General features: G+C 40.0%; 1 protein-coding gene across 1 annotated transcript in view; it reads left to right on the top strand.

The window, feature by feature from the left end:
• Nucleotides 1-20415, top strand: part of TrpA1 (Transient receptor potential cation channel A1) — a 68707-nt gene that overhangs the window by 5665 nt on the left and 42627 nt on the right. The window contains exon 3 of the mRNA XM_071590253.1: nucleotides 20194-20350. Within this exon, the coding sequence (XP_071446354.1) occupies nucleotides 20194-20350 (157 nt within the window). The remainder of the gene's footprint in view (nucleotides 1-20193; nucleotides 20351-20415) is intronic.

Raw genomic sequence — 20415 nt, 5'->3', positions numbered from 1 at the left:
CATAATAGCAAATTATGTCAATAATTACTGGGTACATATGTGGTCTGTGCAATAAATGCGCAAAGTGGTCCAATCTGGTGGCCATGATGCAGACTATAGCCCTGTCCACTAGCGGCGCTAGTTGCCTGAGCCCCAATTAGCAATCTATGCTTGGTGAATCGACGAGCTGTGCATATGGTGCCAGTTATGTTAGTTTTTCTTGTCCTTGTTTTTACTGTTTGTCAAAAATGGAAATTGATTAAATCACGGAGCAACGAATCAACATCAAGTTTTTGGTGAAGTGCAGTAAAAGATATGAAGAAATTACTGAAATGTTGACAGCTGTTTACGGTGATAATGCTCTGAAGAAAACTTCCGTTTTCAATTGGATTAAGGGTTTTAAAGATGGCCAACAAGACGATTACCACGGATGATGCAAGGCTGGGACGACCTTCAACCACCTGTGTTGACGACAACATTGATTGTGTGCGGTCCCATGCCCTTACTGATTATTGAAAAGCTGTCCGATTGATGGCTGATGAACTGAATTTAGGAAATCAACAGTGCACCTTGTGTTAACTGAACATGATGGATGGATCCTTCACCATGACAATGCACCAGCACATTCAACATTGATTGTTCACCAGTTTCTGTCAAAAAATTCAATCACCATCCTTGATTGTCCTCATTATTTGCCAGATCTCGCCCCCTGTGACTTTTTCCTATTCCCAAAATACAAAAATGTGATGAGGGGACACAACTGGGAAGATGAGGACACAATAAAGCAAGAAACTATGAGAAAACTAAAAAGACTAACTGCCCAGGACTTCCAAGGGTGCTTTAAACAGTAGAAAAGAAGGTGGAATAGGTGCATAGCAACGAATGGAGGGTATTTTGAAGTGTACAAAATCGATGGAGACTAAATTTTGCAAAATAAAGGTTTTATGGCCTCAGTTCGCCTATTTATTGGACAGACCTCGTATTACCGTGAATTTATTTTACAAAAGCTATCATCTCTAATGTAGCCAAACTTAAACATCTAGGTGTGATTGTACAAGTAATAAAAAACTTGTTAGTAATATTGTGCTTGTAATAATAGTTGACTGAGCCCTCAAATTAATCTGGAAAACCTGCAGTTGCATTTCCTTGCCCATCCCAATATGTACTAAGATTCTATCTAAAGATTAAGATCTAGATAAAGTTGCGGGATATCTTTCCTAGATCTACTGGGTGCTTAGGTTGCTGGCATTCCTGGTGTTCACTATCTCAAATGTTTCAACATAATGGTTAGTGGTGGAAAATATATTAGATGTGCAAATTTTCTCCAAAGAAATGATCCTTCCAAAGACTATTAGTGCCACAATAGGATATTTTAAATGGATTCCCTATTCCTCAAAAAGTAATTCCATCAACCAAAGGAAAACATGCACCACCTTGCGAGGCTTAACTGAGTTGCTTTTACTGCTATCTGCAGTGAGTATCTGGGATATTATTGGAGATACATCAGGATTCCTGTTAAAAAAATCACTACCATGGACAAGTCAGGAGGGGAGCTGTATATACAGGTACCTGTAGCTCCTTCCAACATGAGTGACAAGGTACTTTTCCATGTGAATGGGCTGTACATTCGTTTTATCCCAGTAATTGTACCCCCAAACTCAGTCTTTTCTTCTATTATCAATGTTTGGTGCCCCAACAATCATCCCCACTTCCCATCTTAGAACTTTCAATTTTCGTTTCTATAAAAAGAAAATCTGAAATAATGTTTTTCAGGCATTCTTTGAACCCTATTTATTTCATTATCTTCTTCATTTGTTGTTTCAAAATTAATCCAGGGTACCGTCTTCTTCTATTGGATATAGGAACATGCAAACAAACAGTTTTTAGCACATCTCTGATCATCGATCCTCCTTAAATTACACACCATTTATGGTTCTGCTGTATGATTCCCTTGAATGTATTCTTTATATGGGTTGTTTGCCTCTAATTTCATTTTGAACATGTTTGGAACTTGACACTTTGATCTTTGTCAAAAATTTCATTCCTATATTAAAATAAAAAAAAGTCTCTCAGGCTTTTTTTTATGGAAGATTGAACGTCAATAGATTCTTATTTGCTGCATCGTCCTTATGTTCTGAGCTTACCTGTATATGACTTGGCTTTTCTTTAAATGTGCACTAGATTAATATAAGTATTATTCTATTCACTATTTCAAATTACAATTTTAATAAAAATTATGGTACCTTAAAACGACAGTGTACTATTTTTGTTAAATCCCGAAGGCTGCTGTTTTCGTTGTCATCCCCTTCGCTGCCTAAGATCATCAGATTTGTCTGTGCTGCTGTTCTTTGCCCTCCTAATAAGGTGTTTGAATATAAGTATCCTGAAACATATGCTTCACCAGTAATAGGTTTGTTTTGCCGGGAAGTAGCCACACGAAACAAATAGGGGGAGATCATTTTTTTCTTATATTTCCTTAATCAATTTTTCTAAAAATATTGGCCTCATCCCACCCTCGTTGCCTCAATTTGAAGTGCAGGCGAGCACCACAAATTTTCCCCTTTATCGACGTGAAAGATAGTTACATTACAGAAAATAATTTTTATTATTTGGTATTCTACACGTCAAGTTAAAATTGGGATGGACACATTCTTGTGTAGACAAGATAGAAAATAATGGCACCATGGAATTCATTTCAACGAATTGTGATTTCCCTTCTATCGTTGAATCAAGGAATTCCATTGATTGTATGATGCGTTTTTACAAATGCATCAAATATAACCTCTGATATCAAAGAATACATGCAGTAGAATTTTCATAATCTCAGCTAAATAAACGAAATATATTTCCTCGAATCGGATCTCGTAAATCAGGATTCGCCAAATTTTTAAGATTTCCTATCGTACAGAACCATAAAAATAATTTCAAATCAATTAAGTGACCCTTGAAAATCAATGTGAAAATGTCAATCGTTCATGATCGTAGTTTTATTTCTCTTAATTTTGATGGAAATATATCACACCATTGTTTACTTCCAGGCATGAAAATATCACGGTAATGTTTATTAATTCTTTTTTAGTTGGATGAAACCTAAGAAATGACACATTGAAATTAAATGAAATTATTTACTTTGTAATGCCACACACTTTATTTAAAAACACGACCACGGTTTCGACATTGAACGTCATCATCAAGTTATGATGATGACGTTCAACGTCGAAACTTGGGTTGTGTTTTCAAATAAAGTGTGTGGCATAACAAAGTAAATAATTTCATGTCATTTCAATATGTTATGCAAATTTCATAAATTTACGACGGAGACAATCATTTTTTTAAGAAATGACGTTGGAAAGCCATCGTTATCCATATATTTCAATTCGCCGTAGCAGATAAAAATTGCGTATCACAGCGAATTCATCTCATGCATAGACAACATTTATCGTGTAAATAATTTAGAATCGATGATGATATAATATCTAAAACTGAAGCGCAATACAGAACAGCCAATAGTAAGTTTATTATTCGGTCTCCTTTTTGTGATAAGATAATACACAACTCAATGTGTGCGCTTCACTTTTCAAAACAGCTCGCAGATGGCTTCTAGATAATTTTTAATCGGAGACAGTGGCTGATGAAAATTGATTGATTGAGCAGTATTTGATGATACGTACTGTTTTTCAATATTGTGTGAAATAGATGTGAACATAAAAAATCACAATTCATCGTTCAAAATTGCATTTTATTAAAAAACTTTTCAGAAGTAGTTTGGGACAACACTGAGGGTTTCTCCCTCGTATTAAAAATTACTATGGGTATGATCGAAGTGTTCCCCCGGTTTCTACCCATTTAACTACTCTTCGGGGCCACTGCCCTTATGTCTGCAACAAGGTACCAAGGTCATTCAGTTCAACCCAAAAATAACAGTAGTTTAAAGTATTTGCGTAATTTTTCGGAATTATGGAAATGTGCAATGTCGTAGAGGGGCTATTATGGCAATGTACGGTAAACACAAATAAAATCGGAATTGTAGAAAAAGTATAATCATGGAATCGCTAAAAGAGATATAGGTAATTCAAGGAGTATGATTCACTGTGGAAAATGGTGTTCAAATGAACCGTTAAGTACACGTATGTCTTCATCTATGCAGTGAATACCTGTATGTTATTGATATTCGATGTCCATATTATGGAAATTTTATTTTAGTCAGTTATAGTATAATTGATAATTTTTAGTCGTTTTCTACAGGAATATCTGAGGCATAAACAGGAAAATTTGAAATCATGAATCATGGTTCAGGTTAAACGTTCATTTTTACCCAAAGCATTTCCTTCAGTTTTCTTCGCTGCACGATTTGTACTTTTCAGAATCGTAAATAAAGATAAGTTTAATTTACAAATGAATCAACTCTTATTGTTTCATCATGGATTATTTTGTACACTTTTAAAAATGAATATCCTTCTATTATCACTTATTTTATTTCTTTAAGTCATTACGTTTTTCTTTTGAGATTGAAAATCTATTTTCCAAATTTTCATGGCGGAAATGAAAATCATTATAACTGAACTTCGATGTAAATAATGCCGGTTATTAAATATTATCTTCAACATCGTATTGCGAAGAATGAATAAATGAAGAACTTGCCATGCAATTTTAAAAGAGGAGTTTAATAATATTGATTCTAGTCTCCGTATTTGCACGCCTTCGTAACTCATTCCAATAATCTGAGTCCCTCCATGCTTCCTTTTTCGACCTTTCACCCCATTTCATCGACATCTGGACTGAGAGGAATCGAAAAGATTAGGGGAAGGTTCATAAGACAGTAATTTTCAATATTTTCCAAGGTCTTCTCCGCCTCCTCGTTACCCCTAGCATCCCCCTTATTTCACCCGATCTAGGCCTCTGACTCGAAGGTTGAGACTTCTAGAGAGCGAACTCCCCCACTCTCACATCCCCTCTAGCCCCTCCGTTAACCCTCATATCTGCCCTCCCTCCTCATTCGCCCCCATCCGATTCCCCCCTCTCTTTCTCTCGCTCTTACTCCGCGATATATTCGGTGAACGTTCTCTGCGGGACAGTGCGGAAGGCCTAGGAATGGTAACTCGGCCACTCTCCACGGGAGAGGACTCGTGGAATCTATTTAACGACGCTTTGCCCCCTCTCCAGAGGAAGGCAAAACTGAAGAGGTTTCCGTTTCCTCCGCTTCGTTCGGGAAGGGGAAGAGCACCGGGACGGCATTGTGCTGCTGTGAATCTATTCTCTTCTGAAATGGGACGTTCACCAGCCGTTAACAGCTGGAGGAAGGCGCTTTTCGGACTGCGATCCCTTAGGAAACTTTCCTACGCCCAGGAAATGTTGCAGGTAGTGACAATATCTGTCCGTTAAGAGCATAAGTTTCTTCATTCTCAATCCTGTCTTTAATATGTTATTGATATAATTTATCATTATTTTTACACGCTGTGTGTCTATAGGATTAAGCAAATATTCTTCGATATTTAAAAATCAACAAAAATATATATAATGCAGCCCTTGGGGTTTTCAAGTCGAAAAAATAGAAAATCGATATAAATATTCCTTTGACTTCAGCTTTTGTCAATGATTATCAGGAATGTGTCAGATTCGAGTAAATGAGCTAGTTGGGTGAGAAATGAATCGTTCAATATCTCTATTGTTCTTTTTTTAAGCGTTGCCACTCAACATTATATTTCACGGAAAATGGATACAAAATCGATGAGTTTTTGTTTTTCTCCAGTGTCAATTTAATTTTATTCTGCCTTACTTTATGAGTATAAAGTGAGCTTGAAAACCATCATGGAAAAAATTTGGCGTGATGCTATTGCAGTAATGAGATTATTAATCGAGAGGAATATAGAACACAACCAGGAGGTATTTGCCTGTTTCGTAGATTTCGAAAAAGCGTTTGATAGAGTGAATTGGGAAAAACTAATGAGTATATTGCAGAAAGTAGGAATAGATTGGAGGGAAAGGAGGCTTATCCGCAACCTGTACATGTCTCAGACTGCTCAGGTGCGGGTGGGAAACGGGGAGTCAGAATGAGCAGTGTTAGGAAGGGGTGTAAGGCAGGGTTGCCCATTATCACCGTTGCTGTTCAACTTGTATGCAGAGGAAATGATTAAAGAGGCATCAGAAGAACTGGGGATAAAAATGAAAGTCAGCCGGGAATTCATAAAATCAGTTAAGTTTGCTGATGATCAAGCTTTAATTTGTCAGTCAGCCAAGGGGTTGCAAGTATTGCTGAGTGAATTGGAAATTCAGTGCAACAGATATGAAATGAGACTCAATATAAATAAAACAAAGGTTATGCGATTTACCAGAAACAAAAAGGCTAAGCTAAAGGTTGAAATAGGAGGGCAAAAACTAGAGTAGTTATTATATCTCAGAAGTGCATTGGTCCAACACGATCAAAGTAGTAAGGACGTAAAGAGAAGAATTGCACAGGAAAGGAAGCTTTTACGAGGAGGAGGGAGTTGATGACGGGGACTTTGATTAAGGATGTTAAGAAAAGACTCGTAAAAACGTTGATATGGATCGTAGCTATTTACGGCGCGGAAACGTGGTCATTGAAGCAGGCGGATAGACGTTGACTGCAGGCTATTGAAATGTGGGTGTGGAGAAGAATGGAGAAGGTGAAATGAACAGAGAAGAAAACAAATGAGGAAGCACTTGGTATGATGGGCGAAGAGAAGGGTTTGTTGGGAGAAATCCTATGGAGGCAGGAAAAGTGGATGGAGGGGGTATTGACCGGCAGCGGGATGTTGAAGACTGTAATCGAGGGGAGAATGTTGGGCAAAAGAGGAAAGGGAAGGAACAGGATAGGGATGTTGGACGGGATGAAGGGAGGAAGAAAGTACTCAGAGATGAAGAGAGACCTGATGTAGAGTAGGATGTTGTGTTTTGCTAGGGATCACAAATTATTTAATTAGCAATTATGTCCATCCAAAAACTTACCTTAACCGGTAGATTACCTAATAATAATAATATGACCCGTGAAACCATAACCCAAAAAACTGTATCGGATTTCATTTTAGTGTTTGAATGCTCTATTGAATCAATTAAAATGATTGTGATTAATTAATGTTTATTGACTAATTAATGTTTTTATTGCTTAGTTAACAAATCTAAAAAGTGAGTAATATTATTGAAAATTAAATCCTACCTTATAAATAATAATGGAAATAAATGAATAACTAATCGTGGGTTAGATAAGAAAATCCTATTACAAAATTCCTAAACCTGGAATACTTCTTGTTTCGGAAAGAAATTCAAGGATCCGAATGTGATATCTTTGATGTTAAAATGCATGCATTGTAAGAGGAATCAAGCAATGAGTGTACACCAGAGAAAGGTTGTCCTAGAAATTACAGTTTTCGTATTCATCGAATCCTTATCAGCTAAAACACTGCTTTATTGTTTCACGGAAGAGTAGATTACTGGAATTATATGGTATTTGGTTCAATGTTTTGGAACTTCATGATGAATTGTGAAAAGAATACTAATTGGTAATAGAACTCACAAAGTTTTCATTTTCCAAGATTTTGATTACTTGCTACTGATAACATCTAAAAAATTCGGCAAAAGTTCCATTCAGTTATAGTTAATAGATCGGTAGAAATTTTCCCAGGATTTCCTCTTAAAGGTAGGCCCATTTCCTATTCATATTGAAATTATACTTCCACATCATGTTTTCATTTTATCTAGTCGTCGAAGGGAGGATCACAAGATTTGAAACTGGTGCTCTCGAAGAGTAAGGCGGCCCCTATACGATGATATTTACATTTGTTTAAGCAACTTTATTTATAAATTTCGTGTTTGACTGTAAAGTTCAAGTTCTACTCTTGAATTAGGGCGTCCCAACGTATACATATTTGTTATCTCCGGCGCAACTTATGGAATTTGTATAACATATTGAAATGAATTGAAATTTAAGTGTGTGAAATTACAAAGTCAATAATTTCATTTAAATATACATATTTTGTCAAATTATTTCGAGGCAAATTCTATTAAAATTATAGGAAAGATTTTTGTGTAAAGCAAACATGGTATAATTCATACTTCTTCCGAGAAACACACCTGTGATCCTTTGAATTCAATGCTTTACTTATCATGATTAATGTAACTATGCTATATTTTCACCGAATGATCTCACTTCAGTTGGTATATGTTATTTATACCAATTAAGTATGCAGTATATCAATAAATGCGAGGGTTGTGCTGAAATACAAAGGGAGTACCTGGTAAAACACAAAAATGATCTCAGTAGACTAGTCTCTGACTAAAATCTACTTTTTATTTTTATAGATAAGAAACTGCTGTATCTAGGTCTTATAAAAAATATGATGCGTGATTTGGCCTTATCACCAGCTCAAATGGAGATGATATTAACATTATTTACGAATCTGAAATATTCGCCCTTTTTAATTCCTTTCACCTGGCAACAGAAAATCGGAAGCAAAATCTCGTCTCACTCATGTAGTTCCCCTCACATGGCTTTATTATAAAATTTCGTACTAATTGGCTTTGGCGTAATAATTTTTTGCTCTCCCTTATACTCTATTATTTGCTAGTAGTTGTGATTCCGAAGAATCTCCAATAAAATGAGGTGAGGAATGAGGGACTAGTTTTCCTTAGTCTTCACGCACTGGGTCGTACTCCCCAAATCTCTTATGTATAACCAAAAATGGGTGCAGCGAAGGATGAAAACAGTAAAATTAGGAAACAAACTACGATATACTAGGCAAAGTGGGCGAGAAGAAAGGGTTTTATGGGAGAAAGCCCTCCCAAAAACCCTCTCTTCTGGCCCACAGTAGCCAGTAAAGGTGGATCCGGAGCATTTTCATTGGCGATGAAATGTTGAAGACTATGACAGAAGGAAGTGCGTAAGGCAAGCAAGGTAGGGGTAGGAAAATGAATGGTTGGAGGAATTAATGGAGATAGAATGTTAGTGGAATTGAAGAACATCTTTTGTAGTGCGGGATGTTAGGTTATGCCTCGCTAGGCGACATTAAGAGAAGTAGCGATGTTCAGTCTTTATCCATTCAAAACCTCTCTAGCGTTAGACCACTGAATAATAATGACCAAATAACGTCACGTCGTTAATTTATTAACTAATATCTATTTTATATATTCCAGCATTTAATTGCAAACTTTTCCTAGTTTCGCCATATAATATTCACATTTAGTTCTACCTCAGTGACTATATAGCGCAATACGGCTAAACCATTTTTTGCCTGTGATGAAATTTTCTTTGACATTCAGGTACCTGTACCTTTAGGTAATGCCTACACGCATCAGAAGAATTTCCAAAATTCCTGAATTTTTTACCTCAGTTTTCAATAGCGTTATTGCCCTATCCTTGAACCCGTCTTTAAGCTGCTGGTTCCCTGAGACATTTCATTAACATGTCCAAGTGGAATTGATTGCAAGTAAGAAAATAATCAGGCAATTAACATGAGTTTCGGCATTAGACGCTACTGAAATGAAATCGGTAAACATTTTATGACATAGCCGTAACAACGATACGTCTTTAATTTCAAGTGTAATTGAAGTTGTTGCCCTCACTATAATCACAACAGTGTGCCTGGAAGCCTGGGAAATATTTCAATTATGGTAAATCGAGGGAAATTAATCGAAATTTTTGGAAGTTCCGAAATTATGGAAAAATCTTAAAATAATCATAAATCTTTAGAAAATTCTTCAAATACATTTTGATGATGGGATCATAGTACACGAATTTATCAAATAATTTTGTTGGCACAATTTTGTAATTAGTGAATAATTTATGATACATTTATGTTGCTTACCTGTGCACATTCCTAAAATCAGTGCAATCTAATTGTGTTATTTTGGTCCATTCGCTAAGTCTTTAGTACTTCAGAGTACTGGAATGTCAAATTGACACTGCCGCTAGTCGCCATAAGCGAATAAATTATCTGTAGCAGTTCATTTTTCAATTAAAACCTTAATTTAGAACTTCGTTGTTAAGTGAGCAATGTGATTGTTTTCCCTCGAGTGTGACTATTCGGCTCTCTTTTGCTCGGGCTCTGGGCCATTGTTGAGAGTGGTCATGTCCTTATTTTTAATTTGCGTGCTTAGTCATTTAATCTCATGCATGGAGTGAGGCAAATCCCTGGAGTGCAGCAGGACGTTGCACGCGATAGAGCATTTAAGGGACCCAGGGGAAAATAGCAATGTCAGATTTTCGTGTGCAAAAATCTCTGGTCCATTGCGTGTTCATCTATCGTCTATGTGAAGTCGTTCTGTGGTAAACTCTGTGATCTCTCGTAGTCTCGAGTCGCACTATCTATCTATGAACTGCTACCACAACTTTGAATATTAGTAATCTCAGAGAGTGAACAAGGTATGCGGCTCGAATACTCCTAGGATTACTTAAAGTGCAGTATGCGTGTCCTTCGATCAATTTATTTTCCCGTTCAATGTAGCATAGTATATTTCTCTTCGCCATTTCTCTTATTGATTGCACTGCACTCTTAGACTAAAAGCCTGAAAAGGTCGAGTAGAACCTCGCACGAGATATAATATGGAAATGGATGATATATCTCCTCCCCCGGGATCCAGCCGAATATCTGACGTTTTTCCCTTAGAATCTGAAAAATACGGTAGACCGGAGAGTCAGGGAAATTGAATAAGATTATTGGGGTACTAGAATTCATAACTGCACAGTGAAATTCTAAATTATTAAGATTGATTCCCCTAAAAATATAGTTTTTGGATGTATTCTAAAATGTTAATTCCTTGCATAAGCTTGTAAATCAAATTTGACTTTTAGCTATGAGTTGAATGCCTTAATACCACGAGTATGGATTTACTGAGATCGTATTATTGCTAGGATTCCACTGATTAGGAAGGTGGAGTTTCCAATAAGTAGTGCCATCACTCAGGATTGATGAAAGGCGAAAACCTACTTGGAAAGTCATTTCCCTTGCACTTAAACCGGCAGTCGAATTTTTTAACTAGGTTAGTGTTTAGTGGTACCCCACTAATATCATTTGATAGGAACAATAATAACCCTTTGAGGAACGAACATTTTGAATACATCTCTGCTCTAAATTCTACAGCCATAAACGACCTCCTACTTCGCCTGAATTTTAATTCTCCCTCTCTTCACTACAATTTGGATCGAACAAATGAAATTTTTACTTAGAAGAGGTTGAACTGTATTAATGGATATTTTTGTCACCATCTACATTTCTGTTTTCCTAAAAAAAGTTATACACGTTTAAAGAGCAAAATTTGAGATTGATCACTTGATGATTTAGGCCCAAGTAACTCGGCAAAGAGCGCTTTATGGTATCCGCTTTGATTATTTTCCAGTGACATGGTGGTTTATTACTCTCATTGAAGTGGTCATTCGGCGATAAGATTTAATTACCTCATTTCAAGAGGGAACTAAGAGGCAAAAACCCTCATGATTGTATGATTTTTTCCCATGCATGAGTTTACTTGCTTTTACTATGCTTCCTTCCCTATGTACGTACCTGTACACGAGATCACCTTTTATATTTTCGTTTTTCAAAAGCTACATTTTCTAAGATGGTGGTAGTTCATGTGTTTCGAAAGACGTAGGAAATACAAGGCCTGTCCAAAAAGTAGTAGAGCTGAGTCAATTAGAAAAAAAATGATTGCCAGAATTAATACATTCACTCATAAGTCTTCGAAGTAGCACCCATGTGCGTCCACACACCGCTGCCAGCGGGTTTCCCACGCCTCATACGCCCTCTGGATGGAGTCTCGCGGAATGCTCCTAAACTCCTTCGTCACGGCTTGTTGTAACGCTTCCACCGAATCGTGGTGACGTTCTTTCAGCACAGATTTGAGGCGGGGGAAGAGGATGAAGTCTGGCGGGGTATTGTCTAAAATATTTGGATCCTCACTCATATGGTCGAGAAGCTCTTGGCAGATCCGCGTGCGAGTTTCCTTTTTTTAGTCTGAGAGCACTCGCGGCAAAAACTTCGCACACACCTTTCTCATGCCCATGCTTTTGGTCACCAGTTGATTCACTTCACATTTAGGGATGCCAAGAAGAACCGGTTCATGACAAGTAAGGGGGTCACGTTGTTGAGTTTGCAACAATTTCAGTGTAAAAATCATTTGCCTTGACCAGTCAAGGCAAATGTTTTTTACGATCTGAAATTGTTGCATTGTAATGTATATTGGCGGATAACTCCGTCAAAAGTTACTCTCTTTAAGTTACTCTTGTTAAGGCATCTCTCGCAGTTCATTGAAATTTTACGTAATATAGGTTTCGCAAACGAACGATCCGCACTCTGCAAAGGCTGTGAGCCAACTGTCACCTTTCCTGAGATTTCCCTCCCTCGAACCCCGCCAGAAAACCGCCGCCTGTCCGTCCGTCTATCCGGAAAAAATAAATCATACTACTTTAGAGGCATTCCTTATATCCTGAGGGAAGATATTAGAACTACTTAGTTCACTCCTACAAGGAAGAAAAGTGCAACTTAGTTTTCAGCTTCAAAAAGAGATGAAAAATATTAAAATGATATTAAAAATATTTTTGTTTTATGTTAAAAATACTATTCCCTTCTCTTGAAATGCGGACTACCAGTGTCTTCATGGCGTACCTGGTGATGGTTTTGGCCGACTAATAGTAGTCTGCATACCGGCTTGAACGCAGTCCAGTTTCGTTGAGGACAATTCTAGTAAAGCCAGCCTCAACTGGCCTCTGTGGGTCGTAAGCACTTGGTCATGGCAAAACAAGCAAAGCATCGAAAATGTTCTTTGAAATATAGTTTATATAGGGCTCATTAGTTCAGTCTCTTAACGGGGAGTAGCTCTGGATAAAGCGTGCATTGTTTCGCATCACAGACCCCTGTTGCGTCTTGTGCATCTCTTACAAGAGTAGGGAAAGAACGTTTACATTCCAGGAGGCATAAATGACAGCGGATGTACTCCGTATGAATTTGGACTTTTGTCCCCATGGAAAAGTATGCGACACCTCCATCCTGTCCGCAGGCTCGAATAAAAGAGCAGAAGACCTCGCCCAAGAAGCACACCGATGAACCCACACATGGATATACTACCTTGATCAAAAAGTTCCCGGAATAACCACCGTGTGGCGCTCCCATCGTTCCGATTTGAGTTCTGTTTTTTTTGTTAAATTGGTACATCTGTTGTTGATATTCCCTTTAAATCTTAGTGTCATAACTTGACATTTGCAAAAGTTACGTAGCCAAGAGTACATCTATCTCTGTGTGTGTTGGCGATTTTTTACAATTGCAGAAATGGATTTAAATTTGCAACAACGAACTTGTATTAAATTTTGCGTAAAAAACGGATTTAGTGGTGCAGGTCGCGCGCCTGCTGAACTTCGTCACTGAAGGTTTCAACCGACGGCATTCCACCGTCGGCGCCTTCTTTGACGTCAGCAAGGCGTTCGATCGGGTGTGGCACGAGGGACTGCTGAGGAAGCTGAATTGCTTCGGATTTCCTCGATGGTGGACGGAGCTGGCGGCATCCTGGTTGCGAGGACGATCGTTCCGCGTCAGCTGGGGATATGCTGTATCAGAGAAGCGGCGAATTAGAGCGGGTGTTCCCCAGGGAAGCTTGCTCTCGCCGCTTCTCTTCAACATCTACTCTGCGGATATCCCGGCAGACTTTGGGAGCAACGTCCTCGTAGCATCGTATGCGGACGACATGGCGATCCTGGCGAGATCGACGAGGCAACAGATGGCGGCGCGATACCTGCAGAGGGCGGTCGACGAACTCATCACTTGGTATTCCCGCTGGAGATTCGGAGTCAATGAGGACAAAACCCAGGCGATCGTCTTCTCCAAGGGACCGAAGGAGCCCGGCGAAATCCTCGTCGGCGCGACGGAGGTCCACTGGGCGGAGACGGTGCTGTACCTGGGCGTCGTCCTCGACAAGCGTCTCTCCATGCGGCACCATGTGATGAGGGCATCCGGCATCGCAGCATCCCGGCGGCAAGACCTCGGCCCGATCCTGTGTAATCCATGCCTTCCGCTGCGAAGGAGACTGCACCTGTTCGCGGCGGTGTTACGCCCAACCCTTGCGTACGCCGCACCCGCATGGTGCGGCGTGATGTGCGACGGCGCAAGGAATAAGCTGCACGCTGCGGACAGGAGAAACCTCCGAGCGGCACTCCAGATCGGGTGGATCACGGGGAACGAGTCTCTTCCGGCGCTGTCCGGGATCGAACCTCTGCAGAGCGCACTCCAGGAGCGGGCAAGGACCTTCCGGCGGAAAGCGGCATCCTCCTCCCACGGGGAAGTCCGCGGCATCACCGATGTCGTGGTCTTCCCGTGGGACAAGCACCCACGTCCTTGTGCAGCGACAGGGATTGAGAAAGACCAGCCGCCAGCGAAGCGGCGAAAGTGTAACGGCCATTTCGGGGCCATTTAGCTCCGAAATGGTACGACACGAACGCGGTCCCTAGGGAATCCCCGGGAATTTGTCCGAATGTCCCCTCGCTGAAGAGCAGAAGATGCTGGGCAGCGAAAAGACCGGCGAGGAGCCGGTCGCTCACCATGGTTGGACGTTGGGAATGTTAGAAATCGTTGTCGGCAACGATTCTCTAAAAAAAACGGTCGTTTACCAGTGGCACGAGCGGTTCAGAAGTGGTCGTGAGTCAATCGAAGATGATGAACGCAGTGGCAGACCATCGACATCGAAAGTCGGTGAAAAAATTGATAAAGTAAAAGAAATGTTGGTCAATAACCGCAAATTAACCATCAGAGAAATAGCGGAGGACTTGAACATTGCCTATGGATCCGCCCAAGACATTGTGGTTAATGATTTGGGTTTCCGTCGTGTAGCAGCAAAAGACCTCAATTTCATGCAAAAAAGAGACCGTGTTGACGTCGCAAAAGACATGATTTGCGAGGCTGAATCCGATCCCACATTCATCAAAAGGATCATTACTGGAGACGAGACGTGGGTTTATGAGTACGACACGCAATCCAGACATCAGGCAAGTGAATGGCGTTCACCAAATGAGCCGAGACCAAAAAAACCACGTCGTTTTCAGTCAAAAAAGAAGGCAATGCTGACGGTTTTCATGGATTACAACGGTGTAGTGCATCATGAATTTTTGCCAGAAGGCCAGACAGTAAACAAAGAGTATTATTTGGGCGTTATGAGACGTTTGCGTGAAGCAATTCGCCGAAAGAGACCAGAAATGTGGGCAGAAAACTCGTGGATTTTGCACCATGATAACGCACCGTCGCACAGTGCTATCATTATTCGTAATTTTTTGACGAAAAATGCAACAAATACCATCCAACAGCCACCGAATTCACCTGATTTGGCTCCCTGTGACTTCTTTCTGTTCAATCGAGTTAAAAAACCATTACGGGGAACGCGTTTTAGCAGCCGAGAGGAAGTAATGGAAAAATCGCAGGAAGCACCGATGGACATACCGAAAACCGAATATAAAAAATGTTTCGAGGATTGGATCAAGCGCTGGCATAAGTGTGTTGCAGTCGATGGGGATTACTTTGAAGGGGACAATATAGATTTAGATGAATAAACTTGTATTTTTAATTTTCTGAATAAATTCCGGGAAATTTTTGATCAAGGTAGTATCTCTCAATACATTGAAACGTTTTGGCTAGCGAAGGACCTAACAGTCCCCTTCGTACGTTGTGCAACTCTGAAGTCCGAAAATGAGAGTTACGCCCTCGCATGAGAGGTTAGTGTCGTAAACACGTTCTTATACCTTTGCCTCATGTTCGGAGCGAACTTGATGGTCATGGCAGTGAGTGCCGAAGCCAGTCGGGATCATCTTCTCTCCGACTGAAGCTACAACGCAGGTTTAGGGTGTACCCAACTCAATAGCGAGGCTCTTAAGTGTTTTATCATTATCTTCTGACACCATTACGGCTTAAGCGCGACACTTGTTCTGCCCTATGTCCCTAGAGATATGATTCCTGTTGTGAAGAGTCATTAAGTGTACCATCTGGTGGAATTATTCTTTTTGCACCCCGAGGCAGTTATCGGCGACCAAACCTGATGTCGTTCCTCACCTCGATCATCTTTCGCATTTTATATCCGTGATGAAGTTCTTGGCTGCGGCTGAAACGAAAAAGAATGCGATGGAGATGGACGAAATTTTAAGATCTAATGTGAGAACTGAGCAGATTTTACCCGACCTATTTCGTGAGGCGAACTGTTCTCATTGTAGGCGTTTGATCTGGGGATAATTACACCGAGAGAGAAAGCATCAGGTGCATTCCAGCCTGCCAGGCGAAGGCGAATGCACTAATAATTCACCATTCATTCAGTAGGGTCTCTTCGTCTGCTCTGTTTGTATGACTAGGAAGCACGGTAGCCGTGGCTGTGCGAACGTACCTCTCCTCCTGAGTCTCCGTTCATGATGACGACAATGAAACGGAAAGTTAAATATTCTGTAAATAGATACAGGGTCCGTACAATAAGTATCGGGATTGGTTCCAAAAATCAAAATTCATTGCATTTATCATTACAATAACTCAATAATCTTCAAAATACATTCCTCATGCATCGATACACTTAGTTCGGCGCGACTGCCACTCGTCAAAAGCCCGCTGGAAGTCGGTTTCCGGAATACTGTTGAGAGCCTTTGTCGTCGTCGCTTGAACCGCCTCTATGGAGTCCCTTCGAGATCCCTTTTTATTCGCGGAAACAAGAAAAAGTCAGGTGGAGCGAGGTCGGGGCTGTATGGGGGTGAGGCAATGTTGCCACGCCGAATTTCGTCAGCAGCTGCTGTCTGTTTTTGTTCCTCGCTCAAGACTTTCGCTACCAGCTTCGCGCACACTTTCCTCATCGCAAGATACTCAGCTTCAATGGTGTGGACGGTCTCCTCACTGATAAGAGCGATGATTTAACGCCTATCAGAGTCCAAAACGTTTTTTACTTTGGCCACCTGAGCATCGGTTCGAGCGGTCGTCCGGAGTCCGACGCGGTGCTCGTCTTCGACGAGCTCCCGGCCTTCCTTAAACCTTGCCTTTGGTGCCACTCCAAAACTCTAGGTCGGCTCAAGGCATCGTCCCCATAAGCCTCTTTAATGAGTTTAAGGGTCTCCGACGCGGATTTCCCCAGTTTAACGAAAAACTTCACAGCGCAGCGTTGCTCGATGGTGCGCTCCATGCTGGCGTGACGACACCACAAACAATCACACGTTACAAAAATCCACCTCCTCTCTCAACGCATGCCCGAAGGCGACTGAACTAAAGTGCGCCTGAGTGGTGGGGGACCCCTCTACCGAGCCGACCGTTCGGACCCCCATCCACCGCTCCCTTGAGGCTACAGCGAACTAGTCCCTATATCTATTGTGCGGACCCTGTAGTTTTCATTTCAATCAATCTTGCCTTTGCTTCACATTAGCCTAAAAAGTATTACGATTAATAATTGCTGCCTCGTTATTTAATAGTATGATCCTGCCAAAAAATCTCACCATGTTTAAGTAATAAAATATTTTGTTGGAGAGAAATCAGCCATGTAGCGATTTTAGTGGGGCAACTTGTTTCAAGATTTTGTTGTACATTGCGCCGCTCTCCATCGACCCCGATATTTTCCATCTCTCAATCTCGCAGAAGATGCTATTGTAATTCACCCTTAGTAGAGACTTCTTGTCCAAGAGCGGCAAAAAACTTCACATTTCAAGTTTTCTTTGAACTAGATCATCAAAAATGAATGTCGATGGGTATGGTATGAGTTTTAATGAGAGCCAGACAAAAATTATGTTGTTTTCAAGAATTATAAAAGTCAAGTTAAGTATTAAAATACTTCATAAACAGGTGGAGCTGTTTACCCATCAGGGAAGCGTTTTGGACCAAAATGGAACTCTTGAGGGTTTAAAGGTATTGAAATGTGGGTATGGAGAAGGATGGAAAAGGTGAAGTGGGCAGAATTGAAAACAAACGATAAAGTACTGAGCATGGAGGGAGAGAAGAGGGAATTAATCAGGGAAATTCAAATAAGGCAGAAAAGAAAGACGCAGAGCATATTGCTTGGCAGTGGGAAGTTGAAGACTTCGATAGTTAGGCAAACGGAGAAGGGGCAGGAATACAAGAGGGATGTTGGATGGAATGAAGTATGCAAAATTAAATAGGGACTTACTGTATTGTACAATTTCAGGCTGTGTTTTGTTAGGAGAGGCAAGTAATTGTACAGCCGTAACTTTGTATAGCATGTGTCCATTCAAAATCTATTTTAAATGGTTAGTTCCGGAGATAATTCCATTAAGCTCTCAACACTGTTGTTTTTTTCCAAAGATTTACTATGATTTACTATTTTTCGTCTATTATTTACTGCCGGCTTAATTTTAGGTGCCAATCTGCAGTGTATATAATTTAATTAAGTTTATTTCATATTCAAATGGGGTCATCTCACACTTTGGCACTCTAATAAGTCATATTGAGTCATTAGAAGTCATGGGAACATCATGATCTGAGGTTCCATGGGGTCATGGGCATCAAAACCCTGGTTGATCTGGATTTCTACTAATCTAATATAGCCGTTATAAGCAAGAGTTTACTGCAATTATCATCTAATATGTGAATTGGATGGGAATTCTGTCATAGGAGAAGACAGAAATGAAAATGCAATGTAGGAAAGCTGAAATCATTAGATTATGGTATTAGCAAATACCTACTTATGATTAACTTTTTGTATTGTTTTAATTCTATTCCTCTGTCTTTGTTTATTCATTGAACATACATACATAACCAATTTGATATATCTTTCTATCATTTCTTGAGGTCCAATTGTACCTTCTTCTTTTATGTTTTTTGATACACTGTTGCCATGCTGTTTGCAAGAGTCAACCAACATCTGACCTCTTTTTTTTACCTTTCCCTAACCCATTAACTATGTACTACTACTGCCACCTCTAGTTTATCACTACTTTGTTCCCACTTCCTTATCCCACAACAGTATTCCAATGTCCTCCCCATAACCACACAGGCCTCTTCCTTCTCATTTTTTATCATTTCTTATATAGCACTTCTCTTTGTCCTTATTCTTATAGGCTGACTGACTGGCATGTACACTTGCACTACCACGAAGTCCTTACACTTTCCTTTCAGTATGACATTTATATACATATTTTTTTACTGCTTTACCTTTCAATCTTTTTACCAAATACCTAATATTCTCATACCATACTCCCCACTTCTATCTTTTCTTAAACAGTAGAGTATGTAGTCCCCACACTCCATTATCCTACCTCTTCCCCTCTTCACTTCCCTCATTTCAAGTATGCATGTCCAATTAATTGTTCAGGATTTCATGTTTGGCATCATCAATGTATTTGATGATCCTTACTTACCTTACTGGTGATCTGATTGAAAGTAAATGTTCCCTCTACAATGTTTACCACATCTTGGAAAAAGGTAGCACAGTCATTCCCCATTCCTTTTCAGATTGGTAGGAGGGTCCCGTAAGCTTTAGCATCCTACTTTGCATTAGATACCATTAACAGCTGCTCACTCTGAGGAATGTGCACGATTTCACCATATCTTAAATGCCTACCATCTCCAAGTTCAGTCTGTTGATTAATTCAGTTAGTTGGTGTGTTACTTAAAACCCAAAGTAAGAGTTAGATTTCTTCTGAGGACTATTCCCCAAAAAACTTTTCAACAATGCTATACAATAAAAAATGTTTGTGACTTACAAAATTCACACCTACAAGCTCCTCTTATATTAAGCCCTTTGCTATGCAAAATTGTCACATTTGGGTTGGGAATGTGACTTACCCTCTGCCTTCTGTGGTTTCCCTGGAAGATATGAGGTCATGGATAAATCTGGTGGTGCCCAGAGACATCCCCTGGATTTGAACCAAGCACCCTCAAACTGTAGCCAAACACTTTACCCACTTGATGGTCATACTGTGCTTTTTTAAGCTGTAAATAAATAAAATTTATATTTGAAAGGCAGAGTTAACAGTTTAAGGCTTAACTTTGCGGAATTCCTTCATGATGAAGGTACAAAAATAAGAGAAACTTTACACTTCCCCACACTTTTAATGTTCTATGACCATGGTTTCGATGCCATGGTCGAAACCATGCTGCACCGAAACCATGGTTGTAGAACATTTTCTTATTTTTTACCCTCATTTTGAAAGGCAGGTCTATTCACATAATGCTTATGGTTTACCAAAAAATTCTGGCTCCTAGAAAATGATTCAACCAGAGTGTAGCAAATCATTCTTTGTACCATTTCTAGGCGGCTGAGAGTGGTGATGTAGAAGAGTTTGGTCGATTGTATTTTGCCGAACCCACAAGGCTTAGGGTGCAAGACTCTAGAGGCAGGGCAGCTGCTCACCAGGCGGCTACTAGAAACAAATCACAAATTCTGCAATTCATTGCTGCACATGGTGGTGGTAAGTAGTATAAGGAAATAGTGTGCTGTCATCGCATATGTTTATTTGATTGATCATGAATGGAG

This window comes from Hetaerina americana, unplaced genomic scaffold (assembly GCF_022747635.1).
Source record: "Hetaerina americana unplaced genomic scaffold, ioHetAmer1.1.p SCAF_4, whole genome shotgun sequence".
In the NCBI taxonomy this organism is placed as follows: domain Eukaryota; kingdom Metazoa; phylum Arthropoda; class Insecta; order Odonata; family Calopterygidae; genus Hetaerina; species Hetaerina americana.
The sequence above is the reverse complement of the archived record's forward strand: the minus strand, read 5'-3'. Positions and strand labels throughout refer to the sequence as shown.